At 35.3% G+C, this 21,025-nt stretch overlaps 1 protein-coding gene across 7 annotated transcripts in view; it reads left to right on the top strand.

Annotated features, from left to right (window-relative positions):
• Positions 1-20,158, top strand: part of CWC22 (CWC22 spliceosome associated protein homolog) — a 36,107-nt gene extending 15,949 nt beyond the window's left edge. For 5 of the 7 annotated variants that reach the window (XM_082313356.1, XM_082313355.1, XM_082313354.1 and 2 more), the window contains exons 15-20: positions 10,774-10,851; positions 12,024-12,176; positions 13,101-13,228; positions 14,210-14,311; positions 14,412-14,608; positions 17,961-20,157. In XM_082313356.1, the coding sequence (XP_082169482.1) occupies positions 10,774-10,851; positions 12,024-12,176; positions 13,101-13,228; positions 14,210-14,311; positions 14,412-14,608; positions 17,961-18,619 (1,317 nt within the window). In that variant the 3' untranslated portion in view covers positions 18,620-20,157. Of the gene's footprint in view, positions 1-10,773; positions 10,852-12,023; positions 12,177-13,100; positions 13,229-14,209; positions 14,312-14,411; positions 14,609-17,960 lie in introns of all 7 variants that reach the window. The other 2 variants (XM_082313358.1, XM_082313357.1) reach the window with 1 other exon arrangement.
• The last annotated feature ends 867 nt before the right edge of the window (positions 20,159-21,025 follow it).

Genomic DNA, 21,025 nt, shown 5'->3' on the forward strand with positions numbered 1-21,025 from the left:
AAGAATTTAATTATTTGAATGTTACAGTTTGTGGTACTTAGATAATTTATTTTGGTTAGCACACCAGCCTATTAAAAAAAAGAAGCAGCTGAGGTGATGTAGTTATGATTCAGCTGTAATTGCTATGAATGAGATGCTCTTAAAATAAATGCAGAAGTGTTATTTTTGGCATGTGTGTGCAAGTATATATCTAAAGAGACAAAAATAAATTACTATCAGCCTATGATTCAGTACTAGTTGTAGGAATTACTACAGTTCAAGGTTCAAAACTGCTGTGAAACTGTGTCTTCTTATCGTGAGGCATCTTCTTTGTGCTGATTTCTTTTTTTACCCTAATAATCATTACTTTTCACCTCACCTTAATCAAAGATGTGAGAGCTTTGACTTGCTCGTTGTATAGACTTACAGCTCCTAAGGAGTGTTTATGGGGGCAAAAAGAAAAAAACGAGGCTTCCTGATCAGTGTGAGAGCAGAAAGAACAATGAGATACAGACAATAAAATTATTCAAGGATTTATGAAGCTTGAGTCTGTCCATTTGGATAAAAAACTGAATGCACTCAGCAGGAATTTCTGGTTGAATTAACTGCCAGTTTCTAAACAAGGGAAATCACCTTTTATTCTTTCAAGTTAATATCTTCTGATTGAAGCCTTTAGTGAATTGATTCCCACTGCCTTTATTATCAAAACAATCATAGGATTATTTTTTTAGCCATAAAGCACTTTTTTTTTTGCTCTGTTTTACTGAAAGCTTCAACAACCTGTATTGCAGGATGATGTGTCTTTATAATTCCTTTGCACCTTATGATTCAAAGCTTTAACCAGTCTTGAGAAATTCCTGGAATGTTTGCTGAACTCTTGGGTGAATCTTCAAAGTTTGTTTATGCTTCTAAGAAAATTTCAATTAGGATCAAGTGTAGGAGAGGTGATAATGTCATGGTTGGTTGTTTCTTACAGTGAAGACCTTGTAGGTAAGTGCTCATTCTCTATGCCAGCTCCTGCTATGAATGGTGGTTATCACGAGAAGCAGGTACTAGGGTGTTTGACTGAAGTATCATTTAATGTAGTTTCTATTCCTTAAAAATCAGGTGAAACTTAAAATCCTCGTTGAAGAATTTTTGCTCAAATTAAGTCTAATTTTACAGTATCTTCATGTTTTCCTTCTGGAAGGTGTTACTTAATAAAATCAGCTTTCTTGAGTTTTGTCATTAAGACTTTTCCACAGGTTTTGAGTAGTGAATTGTCAATTAAATATAATCTAAAAACTGATAAAAATGTTCAAAACCTAAAGACAGACGTGAACGAAGGTTTTGAGACTAATATAGTCTTAAAGACTTTCTTGCTTGTTAATTGTTCTGGAAATCTTTATGTACAGAAATTTTTGGTGTCATTTAGCAGGGCTGAGTTCAGGAATTATTTAGCAGTTTTTATCAGTGGTTGAATTATCAGATTATCGCGTCATGTTAACTGCTGTGTGACACAAATGTTTGTATCCTTAATACCAGTAATGGATCTGTCGCACAGCTCTGATTCACAGAAAGAGGATTAACGTTCAAATGGATCATCTACAGAATAGAACAACATAATACTGCTTTTTGGCATTGCAGTTTAGTACTGGGTGGTGAGGGGAATGTCGGCACTCTTTCTTTTTGATTTACTAGCTTAAAATTGTGTTCTGACTTGAGATGAACACATTTTTCATTTTGCCATGAACTGAAATGCTGCTTTTTTGGAAGTGAATGATGCTGTTAAACAGAAACATCCGTCTTCCATTTCCTATCTGATTTACATGCACTTAATTTTTATTTTATATTAAATGCATATTCTCCTTCCTCAAAATACTCACTTATTTCCATCTCCTTATCCTTTTTTTTTTTCCACACCCCTTTTTTGGGTGAAAAGTTTGCCTACTACAGTGTCCTATTTTTCTTTCTCTAGAAAACACCTTTTCTTTCCACAGTTTTCTTTTCCAGGTTCACAAGTTCAGTTTTTGTTTCCAGCTTTCCAGTTTTTCTTTTTTTCCTTGACTCTTTCTCATGCATTTATTTTTGCTCCAGGATTCTGGAAATATGATGTCTGCTTCTTGTACCTGGACCTTGTCTTTAAACTGTCCTCCTGATTACACTTGATCTGTTTCTCGCCCTTTTTAATTCCTTTTTAGATGACTCCAGCACGTTCAATGTTGTCTTCTTTCCCAAAGGGTCCTTCTGTAGTCACTAAAAATTAAATCTTCTAAATATATATCTTTTTTTCTGTATTTTATTAATCTGATAATGTAAGCAATGTGCTCTCTGGTTTCTCTTTGTCCTTTTTTTTTTTTTTTTTTGTAACCTTTCAGGTTTCTTCTGTCAGTATCCTTTTTTGGCTTGTTATAGTTACCTTAAATGAGCAGAAGTGTTACTTCTCTGATTTTACATTGCCTGTTTAATATAAATGTCCGGAAGCCATTTCAAAACTTTTTTGTCACAAATTTTTTTCCTGATCCTTTTTCAGGCTGTCTTCCATATTACAGATTTTCAGGATCCTGCTGTGCATGATGTTTTGTAGATCCTCTCTTGTTCTACCACTGTGTTTCTTCAAACAAACAAACAAACAAAAAACCCTGTAACTTTTCTCAGTTCTATTAGGAGAGTTTTTTCTAAATTTATTACTAAAAGCCTGTGCAAGTTAATTTTGTTTTTCCTGTTACTCTGTTTCTTATGACTTCAGCAGATTAAATGGTATTGCTGTCTTCCTGTTCCTGATTTTTTTTTTATCCATTCCCCCCCCCCCCCCCCCCCCCCGCCCGCCTCCGTTTCTGACCTCTTTTCTGAATTCTTGTCCAGGTGTGAAAAGCTGCTGAATTTTACTCATGTCTTGTGCTGACATCCATCCCCACTTGAGGAGTAGGTTCCAAGTGGACTCTTGCTAACCTAGCATGCCTCTGCTTCCTTTATTTCGGATCTGTGAATGTTGTTACTGTAACAGATACGAAGACAGTTGTATGCATCTCCTGTGCATTGGGACTCTCTTGTTCCCTTGTACTCTTCCATCTGGATTCTCAAGCTTTGACAAAGGGGTTTATTGCTTTTTTTGTTGATTTGACTCACTTTGGTATCTTAGTTCTGTTATTCTGCATTAGGTGGTAGTATTTAAGTATTGCAAATACTCAATTCTTGTGTGTATTTTTGATTTTTTTTTTAAGGAAAAAAGAAATTCAAATAGTTGAAATTCTGCCTTTTTGCTGGAAATGTAATAGGAGGAGGCTTGCTTTTCTTGGTGTTATTTGGACCCAACTGAAGCCTGCAGATCAAAAGTTGAAAAGCTTTCTTGTAGTCTGTACTACAGCCTGTGAGCAGCTGTTCTAAACAAGCCTTACAGTTGCTTCTTTGGGCATATGTTCAGTTTTGGCAGAGCATGCTATTTCTCTTTTTTAAAAAGTACTGTTATTTTCTGTGTTAAAGTTGCGTTAATCCCATGCATTACCAAAGAAGAAAATTTAAATAAATTAAAACTGTAGTTAGAGGAGTATGGTATTACCAGTTGTTCTGGCTTCTGAACTATGAGGAAAGCAAACAAACAAGCCCAACTAAAATATCAAAAATAGGCTTTTTACTTTACGCTTCCCCCTAACAGATTGTTGTTGTCTCTGTTCTTGGAGGAGTACATTTCGGTTTCTGGTGGTTTTAGTTGAGAGGGTTGAGGATCCTCACAGTAATACAAATCTAGACAGGAGTGACAACTACTTAGCTAGAGAATTGATCCTTCTTTAAGACAACATATGTGAAGAATACAGATTTTTTCTTTTTTTTTTTTTTTTTTTTTTTGAAAGATGCTACTGCCTACAGAATACTTAATTTTAAAAGGTTCTTAGCGTCATTCAAGTTGAGAGCAGAAAGGGAAATGTCTTACCTCATTGCCCAGTCTCCCTCAAGGGGCAGGGCCGGGATGACCAGCTAAAAGAACAACCAACCATACATTGTTCTTGCTCTTTGAAAATGTGCCTATAACAGATTGGCTTTTAGGCTTTTGTTCCTTTTTTTGGTTGTGATGAGAACTAAACTTGTATACAGTAATACTTGAAACTTTGCTAAATTAAATTAGAGCCTGTTCTATGAGAATATCTGCCCCTCAATGCAGTTATCCCAGACAAAAGTAATGGGTCACAGGGTATTTTTTTTTTCTTACTTGAAAAAAGTTATTGTAGGCACAGCCTTCTTGGAAGAATTATGCATGCATTTGACACATTTTCATTTTTACAGGATGGTGTCACACTTGCTCAAAACAGTCCTAGTTGGAGGGGTGGGGGTGTCAGTGCCTCTCTTGTGCTATTTATGCATCAAGTCTTGAAGATAACAGAAGTACTTATTTTGACTTGACGTTCAGTGAGAATGTAGTCCAGGAAACTGGTATAGAGTGGGATGGTCTAAAGCTGATAATTACGTTCTGATCGAGTTGATGATTTCTTAGATTCATCGGTTTCCTTTGTTATTGTGGGGCATTGCAACTGGTAGGTTTCACAGCTGCACCGTGATTAGTTCACAGACTCGCTACTGCCTGTGAAAGATGATCGTCAATCAAGTAGATTTCCCGTCTTTTGAAGCAGGGCTTTTTGTGGGCCTGAAATGCTGAATCAGTCTGAATTTTCATAATTTATCAATTAAAAAAAAAGTACATAGCAGTAACTCTGACATTGAGGTTTAAAGTATGTTTAATTAGAATTCTGTTAATGCATAAACTTCCTTTATTTCCGTGCTTCTTTTGTTTTTGTTAATATCTGGAAGTATAAGTCTAATGACATGGATACATCTAATTTTCTAAACCGTATACTATTTTAGCCTGGACTATCATAGCATTTAGTTCAGATTTTTCATTAAATTTAACAGTCCTTCTTTTCAAATACATTGCCTTAAATCTGCGAGTTCCATCAAAATCAGAATGATCTTATTCTCAAACTGCTCATCTGAACATCATCCTGGCTCAAGGCATTAGTTACCTTAGTTTCCAGATGTTTTAGTATGACAAATAACAGCAAATCAAGAATTTATTATATATTATATAAAACATAATATGTAATTAATATATAATTTTGAAAAAGTCTTAAATCTTTAAAAACATTGATACCTGAATATTTATAATATATTTCAAAACTTTAGAAAGAAGCTGGCCCTCAGCCTGATTTCCTTTGTGTTGAAAAGTACTGGGTGAGCTTACAGCTGTTTCTTAATCCGAGGTGCAGTAACTAAGCCCTACCTACAGGGCATAGTTTCTTAAACTGTTTGGCTATCTATGACCTGTATGATCCTGGGAATACTTTTGACAGTCCATCAGTTTATGGGGTGTTTATTCAGTACATAAGATACATAGGTTAACTTATATGGCTTGTGAATTATATCTTTAGAATAGAAATAATATATTTGATGCTAGAGATGTGTAGATCACAAGTTGAAAAGCAATCTGAGGCCTATTCCTTGGGAATCTTCAAAAGGTGTCAAAGAAAGAAAGGAAGGAATTATTAGTGTTCTCAGTAGCCTTGAGTTTGACGTGGGTCCACACTCCCACTAGAAATCTGACTTTGACATTTTTCAAGTCAAAGTGTTGATTTCTGTACTTCTTTATATTATGTTACTAGCTGGCCATTTTACACTGATCAATGTTTTTACAAATTACATTGTATTTTTGACCTGGTTTTCACACATGTAGGAGCCTCAGAGGACTACAACGTCAAAAACAAAACAAACAACAAAAAAAACCAACAACAACAAAAAAAACCTTGCTTCTGAACACTCTATAGTTAGGATATAAAATTTTGATAGACAAGGTCTTGCTTCTTCGGTGCCTTTAATTTGGGTAACATACAATGCCATTGACATCAATGTAATCCCTGATGATACAGAACATCAGGAAATGCACATATAGGTACAGAATCTGGATATTGAGTTAAAATTTGGAAAGAAATTAGTGGAACTAGTTTACCCTCTTTCATTTTTTCCAGTTAACAATGTAGATTACATATTTAAAATTGAAAACAGTTTCTAGATAGTTCGGTAGGTGTGAATGAACCAGTTGCTTTGGCTGACCTGAGATTTCTTTAATGACCTGAAGGGTTACTCTTAATAGGCTTGTGGATCACACAAAGGGGCTAAGCTTTGACAGGAGATACCATCTAAACTTATAGATGGATTACTCAAAATATCACTTGAAATAATTTGTAATGGATTAAAAGAGGTCTTCTAAATCATACCTATATGGGATGAAGTCCCAGAAACACAAGTTTTAAAAAGTACTTCTTTAAATACATGATATCTATTAGATAAGATTATTTTAAGCATACGCTCATAACTTCTAATAAGTTTAAATTTTTCAGCTCTTACTGATCTTCTCTACCAGAAAATAATTTTTTTAAAAATCTAAGACTAATCTTCAACTATGTTGAGTGCTTAAAGCTGAATTGTATTTTTTGGAAAATAAGCTGCATGCGCTTTATAAATGTGGCGTGTGATATTTATGTTAAAATATTTCCAGTAAGCATAAAATAGCTTTCTATGATTGCGTATCTTTATGACATTGAAGATACTAATGAGGTAAAAATAGCCAGTTTCATTATGTACTTGGGAAGCTCATTGCCCTTTCTGTGTATGTTGTGGTAAATGTTGATGTCTACAAAATGAAGGTATAGAAGACATACAGAATTATGCTACATTTGTGGGTTACTGATAACAGGCATTAGCTAGAATTCTGACTAGACTTTGATCTTCCAAACATGTATGTATGTTTGTATGCATTTAACCACTCTGATTACCTCAGTGGCATCACTTAATTTTAAGTTTTGCATGGGTAGCCTTCGGGTGGAAGGGAAGCAGATACTGTGGGGCTTTAATGTATTATTTCACCAGACTTGTGTGTGTGTGTTGCAGGCTTGTAGCAGCATGATTAAGAATGTATCTACCCTTACATCCAGTTAATGATTCCTATGTAACATGTAGGTCTGATTTGTGCAAGATTTTTGATAACCATATTCAGCTTTAAGCTTACATTGCTCTAAACATAAAACAAGGTGAGGTAAAAAATGGTAAATAAAGGGACAATAAAAGTTGAGAAAGATCATTACCTGACCAAACACAGGACAGACCTGGAGACAGTATAATAGCTGTGAAGAGCACTGCACGTAGTTTGCCAAGAGGCCTGCTGTTGAAACACCTTCCATGGCTTTGCCAGCCTTGGCTCTAAGTGATAATTCGACGAATGAAGAGGAGAAAGAGGAGAGATGCTGGAAAAAATAGGCACATGTGGCAGTTACACACATGAAAATATGCAGCAGTAGAGAGAGCTTTAAGGTAGTAAGCGGAAGTAAAATACATTTTAGCTGAGAGGAAAAAGGAAAAACGTAGCATCTGTAAAAGCAGTGCAAATGTATAAAAAGCAAGGCACTAATTTCACATAATTCCCATTTCACATTGATTTAAACCAGCCTATGTCCTTTAGCAGGTTTGCTTCCAGCAAATCAGTTCCTTTAGTTCCTTGTATGATTGTAGAAACCAAGTGCTGGGATTGATAGTTTTGTATTTTAAGAAGCTACATTAGCTGATAGGGTGGGGATGTCTCATCATTGCTTCAGCTTGTGTATGCAATGGATGGAACAGAGCTGCGTGGCTGGCAAGGGAGAGGAGCTGGAAATTACGTTTCTTCCAGGTAGGGTGGGGAGAGTGAGACCTCCTCTTGGAGGCAGCCTGTGGGGCAGCTCCGAAAGTGCAGTCTTAGCTGAATGCAAATGTTAAAGAACAGAAATAGCAAAAAATAAGGGAAGAAGAAATGGAAAAAAAAATGTAGTAACTGTAAAAAGGTACCCATGATCAGAAGGGAGTGAGAAAGCTGAGTTGCTTTAGCTCTGCTATCTGCAGTGAACATAGCCTTTGTGTGAAGCAGAGAGAATATAGAGTGGGCAGGGTGTGCTTGTTTTTTAAAATGGTAAAGCTGGGGAAAAAAGCGAGTCTGATTTTTCTGTCGTTTCCTAGTTTACCCTTTAGCATCTTTAAGTGTATCATTTTACTTGCCATGTTAGGTTGAGCCACGGTCTGTCTAAACCATTATCCTGTTTGGGTAAGAGCTAGTAGGAAATGTTTAGGGTGAACTGTAAGAAAAGCGCTGTATTTAGGGGGAGCTTTCTCCTTCTTTTCTCTCTTAGCAGTTTTGGGAAGTGCCATTTTTTTTTCCATGATACAACAATGAATTAAAGATCTTTACAGAAGATCATTCACCACCTGTATGGGATGTCAGATATTTTCAAAGAGTTTTACTTAATGATTGGATAGCTGTACATACTTTCTTAACAAAGCTGAATAGTCACTTGTTGAGCATCGTCTGGAAACTGTTGAACAGCACGGTGTGTGAATTGCCTGTAAAACTGGGAAACAAAATTCATTGCGTTCTTTAAAGCAAGTGATGCACTAAAAAACAGAGGCTCTTCCTGCCATAAACATCATCAGAAGTGTTATCATTGGGAGTAAAGAAATGAGTTAAGTAACCTTTAAAGCTATAAATGAAGTTAGAATTGCTATGTGAACATGTCGCATCTCTCAAAAAATAATTAAATAACTTTAAAGTTTGTTAATTTTTAATCTGGAAGACAGTTACTCTAGACGTAACCTCAAGTTGTTTTGATAACACTAGCAAGAATGTCTTTGTGGGCAAATCTGTTTTCATGTGTGTGATTATTCAAGGTACCCTCCTAGAAATCATTGTAATATTTGATTAAAATGTTAAAATATTTAATTACTGTAAACCACAGGGGATACCAATGTTGTAATTGCATTTAAGATGAGGAAGAAAAGTAATTTGTTTTTCAAGTCTTGCTGACTTTATTAGCAGTGGCATCAGCACTTTACCCTTTTTATTGTTTAAAAACTGATTAACTGCAGCATTACTGTAAACCAGGATAATATAAAAAGTTAATATGCATTTTAATACATCACACTAACACAGTGTGACAGCGTTGAAAGGAATGCCTTTAAACAAATCTATAAGGTTGTTTCATACGTTATTGCCTCGATATTTGGAGGGGGTATTTTTTTCTTGTTGAGCATGGTTGGAGCTTTATTTTGAGTTTTTTGTGATGGGCAAAATGTTTCTTTTCAGAATATGTGCTTGGAAGAATGGCACAAGTGGGAGAGTATGAAATCTGGTATATGTTACAAGAAACTGGTTTAAGATATTAAGAGGACAAAATGGTTGAAATTATCCAATTTTTTTATGGGAGTGTTGTTATTAGTTTAAAGAGAAATTAAACTAATCGTGAAGGATACATGACTGACAGCCGAAAACCTATTTGGGAATGTCATAAACTGGTTTATGCTATGAAGTTGGTCTTAGGAGAAAATAATAATAAAAAAAAAAGTTAATGGGAAAAACTGCAGTCCTGTTTAAGTGCCGTGTATTTCATGGCTCTTAATTTATATAAAGTGTTTGCCTCACTTGCCTTAATTAATGTTTCAAAATGTGCCCTAAACCAGTTCATAGCTGTATGACAATCTGTAATTTACATAGTAGTAGGTCAGAGGAATAAGTTTGTTTTTAAACTCATGTATGCTTGCTTGCCAAGATCGCTGCTCTCAGCCAGTGAAGGGCTCTGGTCCTAGAGGCGAGGTAGAAAGCAGAATCCACCCGTGTGTGTTTCCTTCTGGTTCTTGGTTTGGTGTGTGAAAGAATAGGAGGTGGCAACTGCCAGAGAGTGATTTGATAATTCTCTTGGGGTGATGGTATTGGGGAACAAGGAGAAAGGGAGCAGACAACCTGTATTCCAAAACGACTGGGTCTAACTGTTCTAGATAGTTCGTATCAATGGAAGGAGAATATTTTCTGTGGGACTGCCGTAGCCGGTGGTTATGTCCATGTCCACCATGGAGATGGGGAAAAAGGGAAGGCAAGCTGCTGGTGATGGGGAATGCACAAAAGTTTTGGGAGACTAATCTAGCTAGGCTTCCTCTGGTGCTTCCTAGCCAAGAAGGAGAGATGCTCTTCTAGAGGGCAATTCACAACATGAGCCTAAACCAGCTTTTTTAGAAAAGTTCCTCCTCTATAATTCTCCTAGTTACAGAGAAAGTCTAGGCAGATCAGCCTCCCCAGGCTGAGTTTAGTCTTTCTGAACATCATCCTCAGGCGTCTCTGGTGAAGCAATTGCAGTGAAACACTGCCTTCTGCTTGCTTATGGTAAGCAGAGCTTGTGGTGAAAATTATGGCTGAATAATTAAAAATATTAGTATATACCAAAATTGACAGATACTTCTGATTTTGGAAATATGCTGCTAAGCATGCACGTTGTAATTGAGTTTCCAAATGGCTTGTCTATGTGCCATTTTGACATTTGGAAGTTTCAAAGAATTTTCTATAAATGCTGGGATTGGTGCTATTTAAAAAACCAAAACAAAAGCCAAAAAACAAACCAAACAATAAACTTTCCCTTTTTATCTCATATCTCCTTTTTTGCACTGTGGTAAGGTCAGTTTGTAAATTAGTTTTGATGTTTTTCAGTGAGATGTACAGTGTGTTAACTCATAAATTTTAGCTTAAGCGAAGAGGAAATTTGAATGGCAAAAGTTCATATTCATGCCCCAGGTAATTTCTAAAACATGAGAAATTTGGAAAACTACTGATGTTGCTAATGAAGTTTTATGTAAATGCTCTTGTTTCAAAGCTTGCATCCATGTAAGGCTTTCTTCAATATTTTGGTACTTAGTAATGATGGTTTTTTGCTGCTATGGTGAATTCACCTGGAGAATTTTTTTTTTTGCTTAAACTAGAAAGAACTCTGCAATATGATACTGGACTGCTGTGCTCAGCAAAGAACATATGAGAAGTTCTTTGGGTTACTGGCAGGGGTGAGTTCTCTTTTCAGATTTTACACTTCATGGTAGATAATTTCATTGGTTTACTCTATTTTTTGTGTATCAAACTTAAATTTTAATGGGTAAGTTAAACTAATAGTCTCTTTGTCATTCTGAAAATGGTTACATTAGTTGATTGGTTGTATTAGTTGATTGAATTAACACTTTGCTTGTAGTAAGCACAGTGAATGCAGAATGAGAGAACTCATTTTGTCTTTATATTGTTGATTTTTTTTGCCTCCCTTTTTTCTCATTGTGGTAGAAAAATAAAACGGTGGCAAAGGAATGGTACTAAAAAGAAGTAAAAATATTATGAATTACCAGAAAAATATCCTTTTTACAGTGCTGAAGATTAATTTTGGAGGCTCCTTACCTTACCTTTGGAGGCTGGTCTTTTACCACTTTGTTTAAAGCTGCTTAGTAGGTTTTCTTTAGAGCACAAGACTGAATACTTACTGTCCTGGGGATGTGGGTGGGTTTTTTTGTATGTTTTTCAGTTAACAGCTGGCTCTTTGTTTTTGTGTAACTAATTGCTAATTTAGTTGCAGTTATTTCTTAGTTAAGTTTTCCCCATCTACAGGGATATTGACAGGTCTGACTAGTTAAGATAAAATATTCGTCTTCTCAAGGGAGCAAGTTAGGCTGAAAGCGAGTGGTCTTTCCCATTTGTATGTTTTATCCAGTATTTGAGGAAATACTTAATGCTGATAGTTACAAAGCACTAGCCATATGAATCTACATGTTCAGTAGAATATGAATATTAATTTCCATGTTCTTTGGCATGTTTATATCCAAAATCTTACCTCTGTGTTCCCTGCTGCCTCTCTAAATAGTCTTCCAGTGGCGTCATGAAAAAAGTTACGGTTGATGGGGTTACATCAGGTGAAAACACTGGATGTACTGAAGTAAAATAAATTGTTGGATAATTTGCTGTAGTTCAAAATTGATAATTACTAATTTGCAATGCAGATGAGCTTCTTGTTCTGACAAACTGCTGAAAGCAATAAAATGTATCCATTTGAAGGTATTTTCTTCTCCTCCAAGTGTTATTTAAAAGGAAAATCTTGCAGCAAATATTTGCACCATTAGGCCACTTACATGTAGGTTATTTGCATGTTTAATATTTTGTTTAATCTGGTTGTTTAAATTATACAATGTTGTCTCAGCGTTTCTGCATGTTAAAAAAAGAATATATGGAATCCTTTGAAGCTATTTTCAAAGAACAATATGATACCATTCATCGTTTGGAAACGAACAAACTGAGGAATGTTGCCAAGATGTTTGCTCATCTACTGTACACCGATTCAATTCCCTGGAGTGTAAGTAAAAAAGGCTATTGTCCTAGATTTCTTTTTCAATAATTAATCTCCAGTATTCAGAAATAATATATAATACATTAGTTTTAGTATTTATTCTATGATTTGGAACTACTTGCATTTGTAGCAAACTGGATTATTTTAAGTATCTCTCAGACACTGTTGAACAATTCTGTGTTGCTCCATCTCCTCTTTCTGCTCCCTGTGCATCGTCATCCTCCCTCCCCCATTCCTAAGTGGTTGATTTAAGCTGTTATTTTGTGGAGCTCAGCTGGAATTGGTTGATTAAAATATACTTTTGTAAAATTTTAAACTTTTAATGAGCAATGTAAATAGCAGAACAGTATCTAGACAAGCCTAAAGAAACCTTTTAAAATTATCTTTATATATTAAATTAAAAGTTTTATATAATTATAAGAAATTTAAAAATACTGCCATTTTGTGATTTAAGTGCCAAATAAATAAAGGTGATCTTGCATTCTGAGATGTTTATTTCTTCATTTTTAATGTTATATTATTTTATCATGGTTACTTCTCTTTTCCTACTGTTTTATTCTGTTTCACAGCCTAGTCTGTCATTCTTCAGGCACACACAAGTCAGTCCAAATATTTCACCTCTTTAGAACTTGAGTCCCAAATCTTTAACTACCCAGAAGTTCACACACCTGATATTCTTTTGTGAAGCTTTCCTGGATAAAATAAATCCTTAAAGAACTACTAGTATAAATATGATCAGATCTACCCAGGTGGTAGAAAAGAATTTTTGAGCAAGAAAGTCTTGACTAGGAATTACAAGGTTTACATTCATGGAAAAAAAAAATCAGTCCTTACTAGTTATTTCAGGAGGACAAAGGTTTTTAAGATAAATTAAATAATGCATGTTTAAATTTAAGGTTTTTTCCTAAATATTTTTCTAAATATTTTCAGGTCCTTGAATGTATAATACTGAGTGAAGAAACTACCACATCTTCCAGTAGAATTTTTGTCAAAATATTCTTTCAGGAACTCAGTGAATATATGGGACTTCCTAATCTAAATGCAAGATTAAAAGATGAGTAAGTTGAAATTTTATTTTCAAAACTGTAAATTTAATTAGTTTCTTTATCTGAAAAAGTACAGATAAGAACTCTGTTTTCAGGTTCAACTAAGACTGCAGTTCTGTAGCTGCAGTACTTCAAGAATAAGTTCATGTATAGGTTTAGTCATTGCAAAGAGTCCCATTAAGCTGAGTGTGTTACCATCAATTTGTGTTCGAGTATGTGCATGACTATTTGCAAGATGTATCTTATATTTTTTCCCCAATGATAGTTCAGCTTGTATAAGAATTTTCCAAGGTCAAGTCTATTTTTGTTTTGCCAGCTACATAGCTCTGTAGTAAATGTTCCTGTAGCTTCTTTTTCTGACAAAAGTTAGAAAAAACCACGTATCTATTAAGTGTAGTTTTCCTAGGATTAGTTGCTTATCCTTAAGTATAGTGTAAATAACACATTCTTTTAAGCCTGTATGTAATTTAATGCATTGCATTCTGGCAATGTTCCTTTCAGTTGCTTGAGCTATTTCCTGTAAGTTGGGATTTCTTCTGTGTATGATGAAGAATTTAGTAGATGCTTTAGCTCATGTAAACTTAAATTTGAAACTATACTTAAGGCCCTGTTTGGGATTTTAGCATAGGTACCTAGATCTTTGAACTTCTTGGTCAACAAGTATCATCCTTTTGGTATCACAGGCTACTGTAATTTCACAGGTCTCTTCAGGGCTTCACAAAATCAGGATTTCTTGTTGTCATGATCTGACAGTATGTATGTAATTCTTCTGTGTGTGAAGAAGCTTATGTTTTCATAAAAGAACAAGTTTTCAAATTGCTTTTTGATCAGATACATCACAGATATAAACAATGAAAGTGTTGCAAAATGCATGAAGAGAAAACTTTTGCTATCCTATGGAGATCCATACAGTTTCTTTTTCAGTTTATTAATGTCAATGAGAATTAGTGCTAAGCTGGCATGGTATTTAATTTAGATGTTTGTTTTCATCAGAACATTGCAGCCTTTCTTTGAGGGATTGTTGCCTCGGGATAACCCAAGAAACACTCGCTTTGCCATCAATTTCTTCACTTCTATTGGCCTCGGAGGACTAACGTGAGGAACACTTTTCTGATTTGATTTTTACTTTCCTTCCCTCCCTTCTTCCCTGTAAAAAAAAAAAAAAAAAAAGAAAAAAAAATTTTTTTTTAATTAGGGATGAATTACGGGAGCATCTTAAAAATGCACCGAAGATGATAATGACACAGAAACAAGATGTTGAGTCGTCAGATTCCTCTTCATCTTCAGAGACAGACTCTTCCTCAGATTCTGATTCTGACAGCAGCAGTAGTAGCTCAGAGTCATCCAGCAGCAGTGACTCCTCATCTAGCAGTGGCAACAGCAGTGACTCAGGTACCTAAACACTAGCTGTAACTATTTATTTCTCTTTTATTTACTTCTATACACCTATTCATTTCTATTGCCATGTATACTTGTTTTGAGGAAAAACTAACTATAGACAGTGTCAGTTTCTCTGCTTTAAAAGCTATTAAACTTTTTTAAACTTTTAAGTTTTAAAATACCTAAATATTGCTCCTGGAAATTTATTTTAGACTTTAGAAAATCTGAGTTCCAGTTTTCGGGACTTAAATATCTGAGGAACATTGTTTTGTAGGTTCATACCTGTTGCACAGTATCGCTTCAGTTTAGTGGAGGATGGAGGAATTGGGGTCATTCCCCGTTAATATCTCTGTGGGACACTTGCTGGTGAACTGTACAGACTAATGTCTACAACTCTTTTTTGCTTGGCTTTGAGTGAGCTTGATATTACTTGTGTCTTTCCCTGTAAGTATGTGCCTCTTCATGGGTCAGAAATGACATTGTTTAGTTCTAGCTGGATTATTCTCCTTCTGAGTCTCCATTTCTAATTCTTCTTCCTCAGGAAGAGTTTGTGTGGTGATATAGTGAAGGTTCTTGTCTGTAGAGAAATCTCCAAGGAAGAATTAACTTTTGCTGACAACTTAGTATTTTGTAGTTTTATGCATTATAATTAATGTTTAGCATCTTATACCATCCTGCCGATGTAGAACCTTCTATTTGACATGAAGTGTCATAAACGTTGCTTAATATATAAAGTACATGCTAGTATGAGTTAGTGTGTGCCATCTCCCCCATCGTATATAACATGAGCAGATGATAACACAGCATGACTTTCTATAGTACAGAAGCTTGCTGATTCAAAGTTAATTTGATTTATTACGTGCCTTTGAAATGAAAATGTTGTTTAATAAAATAAAAGCAGTGTGAACTGCTCATGTTTTGGAAACGCGTTTTTGTTCTCCATTGCAATCTTACTGTACAAAGTCTGATTTGTCATCGCATTAATCGCATTAATGACGACAAAGCACTAGAGGAGGGCACAGTTAAACAGGGTCAGAGGAGGCGTTAGTTCAGCAAAGAGCCAGATGGCTCCCGCATAGACAGCTGCAGCTCTGCTGAGCTGCTTGATAGGAACCAGAGTGGTAAGTCCTTAGTGACAAACCAACTGAGTCTGCAGTCTGCTAGTATGAACACTTTATTTTTGTAAGTTTAGGACCTTCCCTTTTACTACTTGTCCTTTCTCCATTCAGGAACACATTCATTAAAACTTTTCATTTTGATATCTTTGCAGCATGGTTTCACTTTTTTTTTTTTCCTGGTTCTTGTGTACTTAAATACAGTGGCCAGAACACTAATAACTATAACTATATTCTTTAATGGTAAACTTGGTTGAGGTCCATTACTGGTTATAACTCCAAGTCTTCCTGTCTTTGCAGCTTTTTAAATCTTTAAAATAACTTGGTAGAATTGAAACGCATTTTCAGAGGAATGTGCTACAGTATTTCAGCATTTTAACAGTGCAGTATATGAGAGAAAATAGAAAACCTGCTGATTAGAAATTGAGCATAGTGCTAAATTAGAGATTACTGTCTTACTGACAGTTAGCGTGTGGAACTTCACCAGCTAGCTCAGCTCTGCTCTGGAGAGGTCATTCCAACCAAAACAGGAGCAGCAGAGGATAAAATCTGTCTGTTATCAAAGCAGCTTCTTCCTTTGTATTTACTTTCTCAGATCTTTTTCTGCATTCTGGTGGATGTAAACTAATAGGGAAAATACTGTTTAAAAAACTTAATGTATTAAAATCTATCTGAAGTGATCCATCATCACATTTTATCAGAATGCCAGGAAGCCTTAGTTCAGACATGAGGCTATCCAACTGCTGTAGAATTCAGATATTTGATGTACTATTAAATCAGTTTATGGCTGATGTTTTCAAAAAGTGATCAGAAACAGTTACCTGATGATGCTGTAGTTCATACAATAAGGTAAATTAATGGTTATTCTAAATGGCTGTAACTTCAGTGTTTACTGATCAATACTGTTGAGGGAAATCTAGAGGTTCCTTATAAAGAACAGGAAGAGTAAGGCCTCTTCCACTGAGATGAGCACTACTGTATATTTAGAAATACAATATTTTTAATCTTAAATTGTTGACAAAGCTGCCACTATTTCTCCTGAAAATGAGCCAGAGGGCCACTTTTATGTTGCTGTGGTACCACTATCTCAAGCCATTTCAGCATGCCTCTGTTTCCTCACAGGATAGTGTTGGAGATCTTTCCCCGTCTGCTGTTTTTAATTTCCATTGACTGATAAGCTTTTCAAGGAAGTAATTGGAAAATTAAATGATTTTAAGAGACTGGATGGTCTGGGAAAGGTGATCTTTCTAAAAAAAAAAATATTTGTGAGAGTGCTTTGATATATGACTTTACAGCCTATGCCTGGTCCTTTTGTATCAAGTCAGCAAGAGGATAATGATGGGTGGAGGTTCTCAAAAGTCAGGCATCACTTGCAGATAGCTAAGGGATAAAAGCCCTGCTGATGGATACTCCTGAGTGGCAGCCACATCTATACAAATTTGGGTTGTTCCCTCTTTAGCAATTAACTGGGGGTGGAGGTGGGGAGCAAGGTTGTTGGAGTTTTGTCAGTACACAGAATTTCAAATCTTTTCAAATATGAAAGCATATCTTACATAACCAAAAAATTCTTGGATCGACAGGTTTGCAGATCTTATGTCAGATTCCCGTTTAGTGAGTTACTCTGTTTTAACAGTGATATGACTGCTTAGTAATGTTTTGCATACAACTGCATGTTTGGGTTTTTTGTAAGTTGAGGAAGAAGTTTCTTTTTGGTTTGAGATGCATCATGTTCTCAGTACCTGTATAGGCATTGTAAATGGGGTGAAATGCAGAAGGCTACTCCCTAATTTCTTAGTTGTATGCTCTTAAGGTTTTGGGATGATGCGTTGTGACCTTGCTTTTTGTTAATGTGAGGTTCTTTTGTTAATAACAGTGGAGTTACTGAGAAATATTGAAGCTTAGAGGGAGAATGGAGAGTAGTCTTGGGCTTGATAGCCAGTTCACACTCTTATGGAGAATTTCTCTTCATGTGAAATAAAAAGCCTGTAATGCAGACAGACATTTAAAAAGAATCAGTACCTGCTCGATTAAAGAACGGAGGAATTTTCCCCCACTGCATGAAACGCTCTGTTGGGGGCCAGGGGGAGCAATAAAATCAAAGCTCATTATTTTGAAACTTTTGTCCAGATATGTACCCACAAAAGTTTTCTGACAGAAAAATAACTCTCTAGAACTTTCTGTGTAGTTTAACAAGTTAAGCATAGTGAATTAAAATGCAACCTTATTACCATCATTTCTTATAATTTCAGATGTTCCTAAAGCCAAAAGAAAGAGAATGCAAAAGAAAAATAGAGCATCTGATAAAGTTTCCAGGAAAAAACAAGAACGGAAAAGGAAATCACTTGAAAAGAAAATGGGAAGGAGGCAGCGAGAGGAAAGAAGTGATACTGAGAGCAAATCAGAAAGAAATCACCGAAATTTGAGAGAATCACACAGGAGAGATGACTTATCAAAATATCATCACAGAGATGAGTCCAATGGCAGAGACAGTTACCATAGTGGAAGGGATAGGAACCGTGAAAGAAGTAAGGATCTAGAAAATAAACACAGTAATTCAAAACCAAAGAAAGCAGAGAGAAGAGCATCTTTGTCTGATGATGAAGATTACAGACACTGGAGCAAAGATAATGGACATCGCAGTAGAAAAAGAGAAAGATCAAAATCCAGAGAGAGAGCCCATAATAATTCAAGTCCGAGAGAGGAGGAACAAGAAGACCGATACAGAAATGGTTCAGAGAAGCACCGAGAGAAGTATAACCGTTATTCTGACCAGTACAGAGAATCCAGAAAGAATGAGGACAGACGAAGGGAGAATTCCCCGGACAGACGAAGGGAGAATTCCCCGGACAGACGAAGGGAGAATTCCCCGGACAGACGAAGGGAGAATTCCCCACACAGACGAAAATAATACCTAACCAGAGTTTGAAATAAATGTGCATTTCTGAGCTGTTAAAACTGTATTTTAAAATCTATTACTGAACTTTCTTTAAAAAAAAGATTTTGTACAAAATGATAGTTTGCATTTGTAAATTTTATCAGACTTTTTCAAATTTTCAGTACCACTTTTTTATAACTATTGCATTGAGTCTTTCTTCCTTTGGAAAGACGAAGCTGTTTATTTTGTGAATAAAACTGTTAAGATCTCAGTGAAATGGGTGTTTTTGTCACTTAGTTTCAGGTATTTGTAATTGTAACTTTATAGTCTAAAAAACATTGCTTTTTAACTTTGCTTGTTAGTTGAAAATCAGGTACTGAAGCTAGGGTGATAAATGTAAAAATTTCAGATTACAATGTGAATGTTACATGAGAAGGCTTTATAAAAATTTTCAAACATCAGGACAAGCACTTCCGGCATTCTGTAGTTGTATATTCTTTCAGCTTTGCAAACATGAAAGGAAGTTGATCAAATTTTCAGGAAATACTTCAGTTGATTTTTTTTTTTTTTTCTTCAAGAGTTAAAAATTGGAAAAGGAATATTGCTGTTTTAAATGTCACATTTGAAAGTGTGTCAACTTGTTCTGTTACTTTTCACAATGTTTTTTAATATTGTAACATCCTGAGCCTAGTTACACTTGTGATCTTAGAGGCAGGGGAAAAGAAGTTGTTTGTTTTCTTTTTTTTTAACTATGAATTTAATTTTGAAGTCAGACTTCAACTGCAGCCCTACAAAGCAGGTGTTTAAGGAACATCTTTCCCAGTATATAGAAAATAAGAAGTCAAAATAAGAGGTGTTTCAAATCTTTGTAGTCGTTTTAAACTACGTGGCTTGAAGTGCTCAAGTTTATTGGAAGCAAAGTGAAAAAAAAAAAAATCAGTTGCTGTAGCAGTTTATTTTATAAGTTGTTCTACCTGGAGTCATTTGAAGCAACTAGCTCAACATTCATTGTATGAGTAATGAATGAAAATCATCTGGTTAAGACTCTAAATCTCATTAGTAACCAAGGAAAATTCTGAAAGTCTTTCGACATGAAATAGGAAACAGCGTGGTCATGGTCAGTAGGAAAGACAGAGGCAATAGTTGTATATTAAGCAATTGTTGATGCCATCAGAGTACATTTTTTTTACTTTGTGAAATGAACACAATTGCTGGGCATATGACAACTTCCACATTTCATGTGTAAATCATATTTCATCTTGTATAAAGCAGAGAAAACATATTTGAGCTGTTTTATAACAGAAAATAGAACAATTCCTAAGGAAATAGATCAGTTTTGCCTAAATCTTGTCACAACATTTTTCTAAGAAAAATGTCACATTTTTTTAATTTTTTTCTGTATTTAACAGAATTTAGTACTGCAAACTTTCATGTAATAGAACATTTTCAGTCAAACACATTTGCATGGAAAATAAATTCATATTGCAGAGAAAAAAAAATCAGGTTTCTATCTTGTTATACCACACAGCTAAAAATGCTTTAGTGGCATCATGAGGTGTCTGTTATTTAAACTGTGGTGGTTTTTTGTCCAACGCACTTCTCGCTTTCAAAATGATTTGTGCATTTTGGCAGTGTGTGTTAATTCCAGGAAAACTTAATTTGAAAGAATGCTTTCTGAAAAGAATTCTGCTGGTAATTGTTATGCTTCTTTGATAGCTCTCTACAAACATTATTGAAAATGATCTGTGCTTCATAACAGTTTAATTGTACAAACTTACTTAATTTATCTAGAGTAATACTCCCCCTACTATGTTATGGGTTTCATAGCATAAATTGTATTAACCCATAACTTTTGAGATATTCTGTTCAAGTTACAAAGCTTGTTAATTATATCTTTAATAAATGGAAATATATTAAAACAAATGCAAACACATAAAACATTTATTAAAAAATAAAGGATTTGATCTCAGACATGCTGATCAGGAAACGCCAGCTTAAACATCTCCAGGTTTTTGTGTTATTTCATACTAGCTGATAAACGTATTGTGCTCTTCGATGGTGAAAAAAGGGAGAGGGTAAGATTAGGACTTGAGCTGGGGTCTTAGCTGCATTTACAATTTGTCTGAGGTTATTTTTTTTTCTTTTCCAGAAATATGAATAGATATTTAATAAATGACCTATTAAAAATAGCTGTTATTTTTACCATTACTACTATAAGCAGGTTAGTGTTAGAATTTCCCATGCGTGCACGTTACCAGAGGCGTGCTCTGAAGAACAGCTGCGCTGGGGCACCCCAGAAGTGTCTGCAGCCCAGAGCCAGTGCTGGCAGCGGTCAGTAACACCGACTGCATTCCCAGTTTTTAGCAGGCTGTTGCCAGAGGCACTGTGTGCATCTCTGAATAAGGCCTCGCCCATTAAGTGGCCTAATTCTTTAACTCA

Source organism: Platalea leucorodia (genome assembly GCF_965183815.1).
Source record: "Platalea leucorodia genome assembly, chromosome: 5".
NCBI classification, from domain to species: Eukaryota; Metazoa; Chordata; class Aves; order Pelecaniformes; family Threskiornithidae; genus Platalea; species Platalea leucorodia.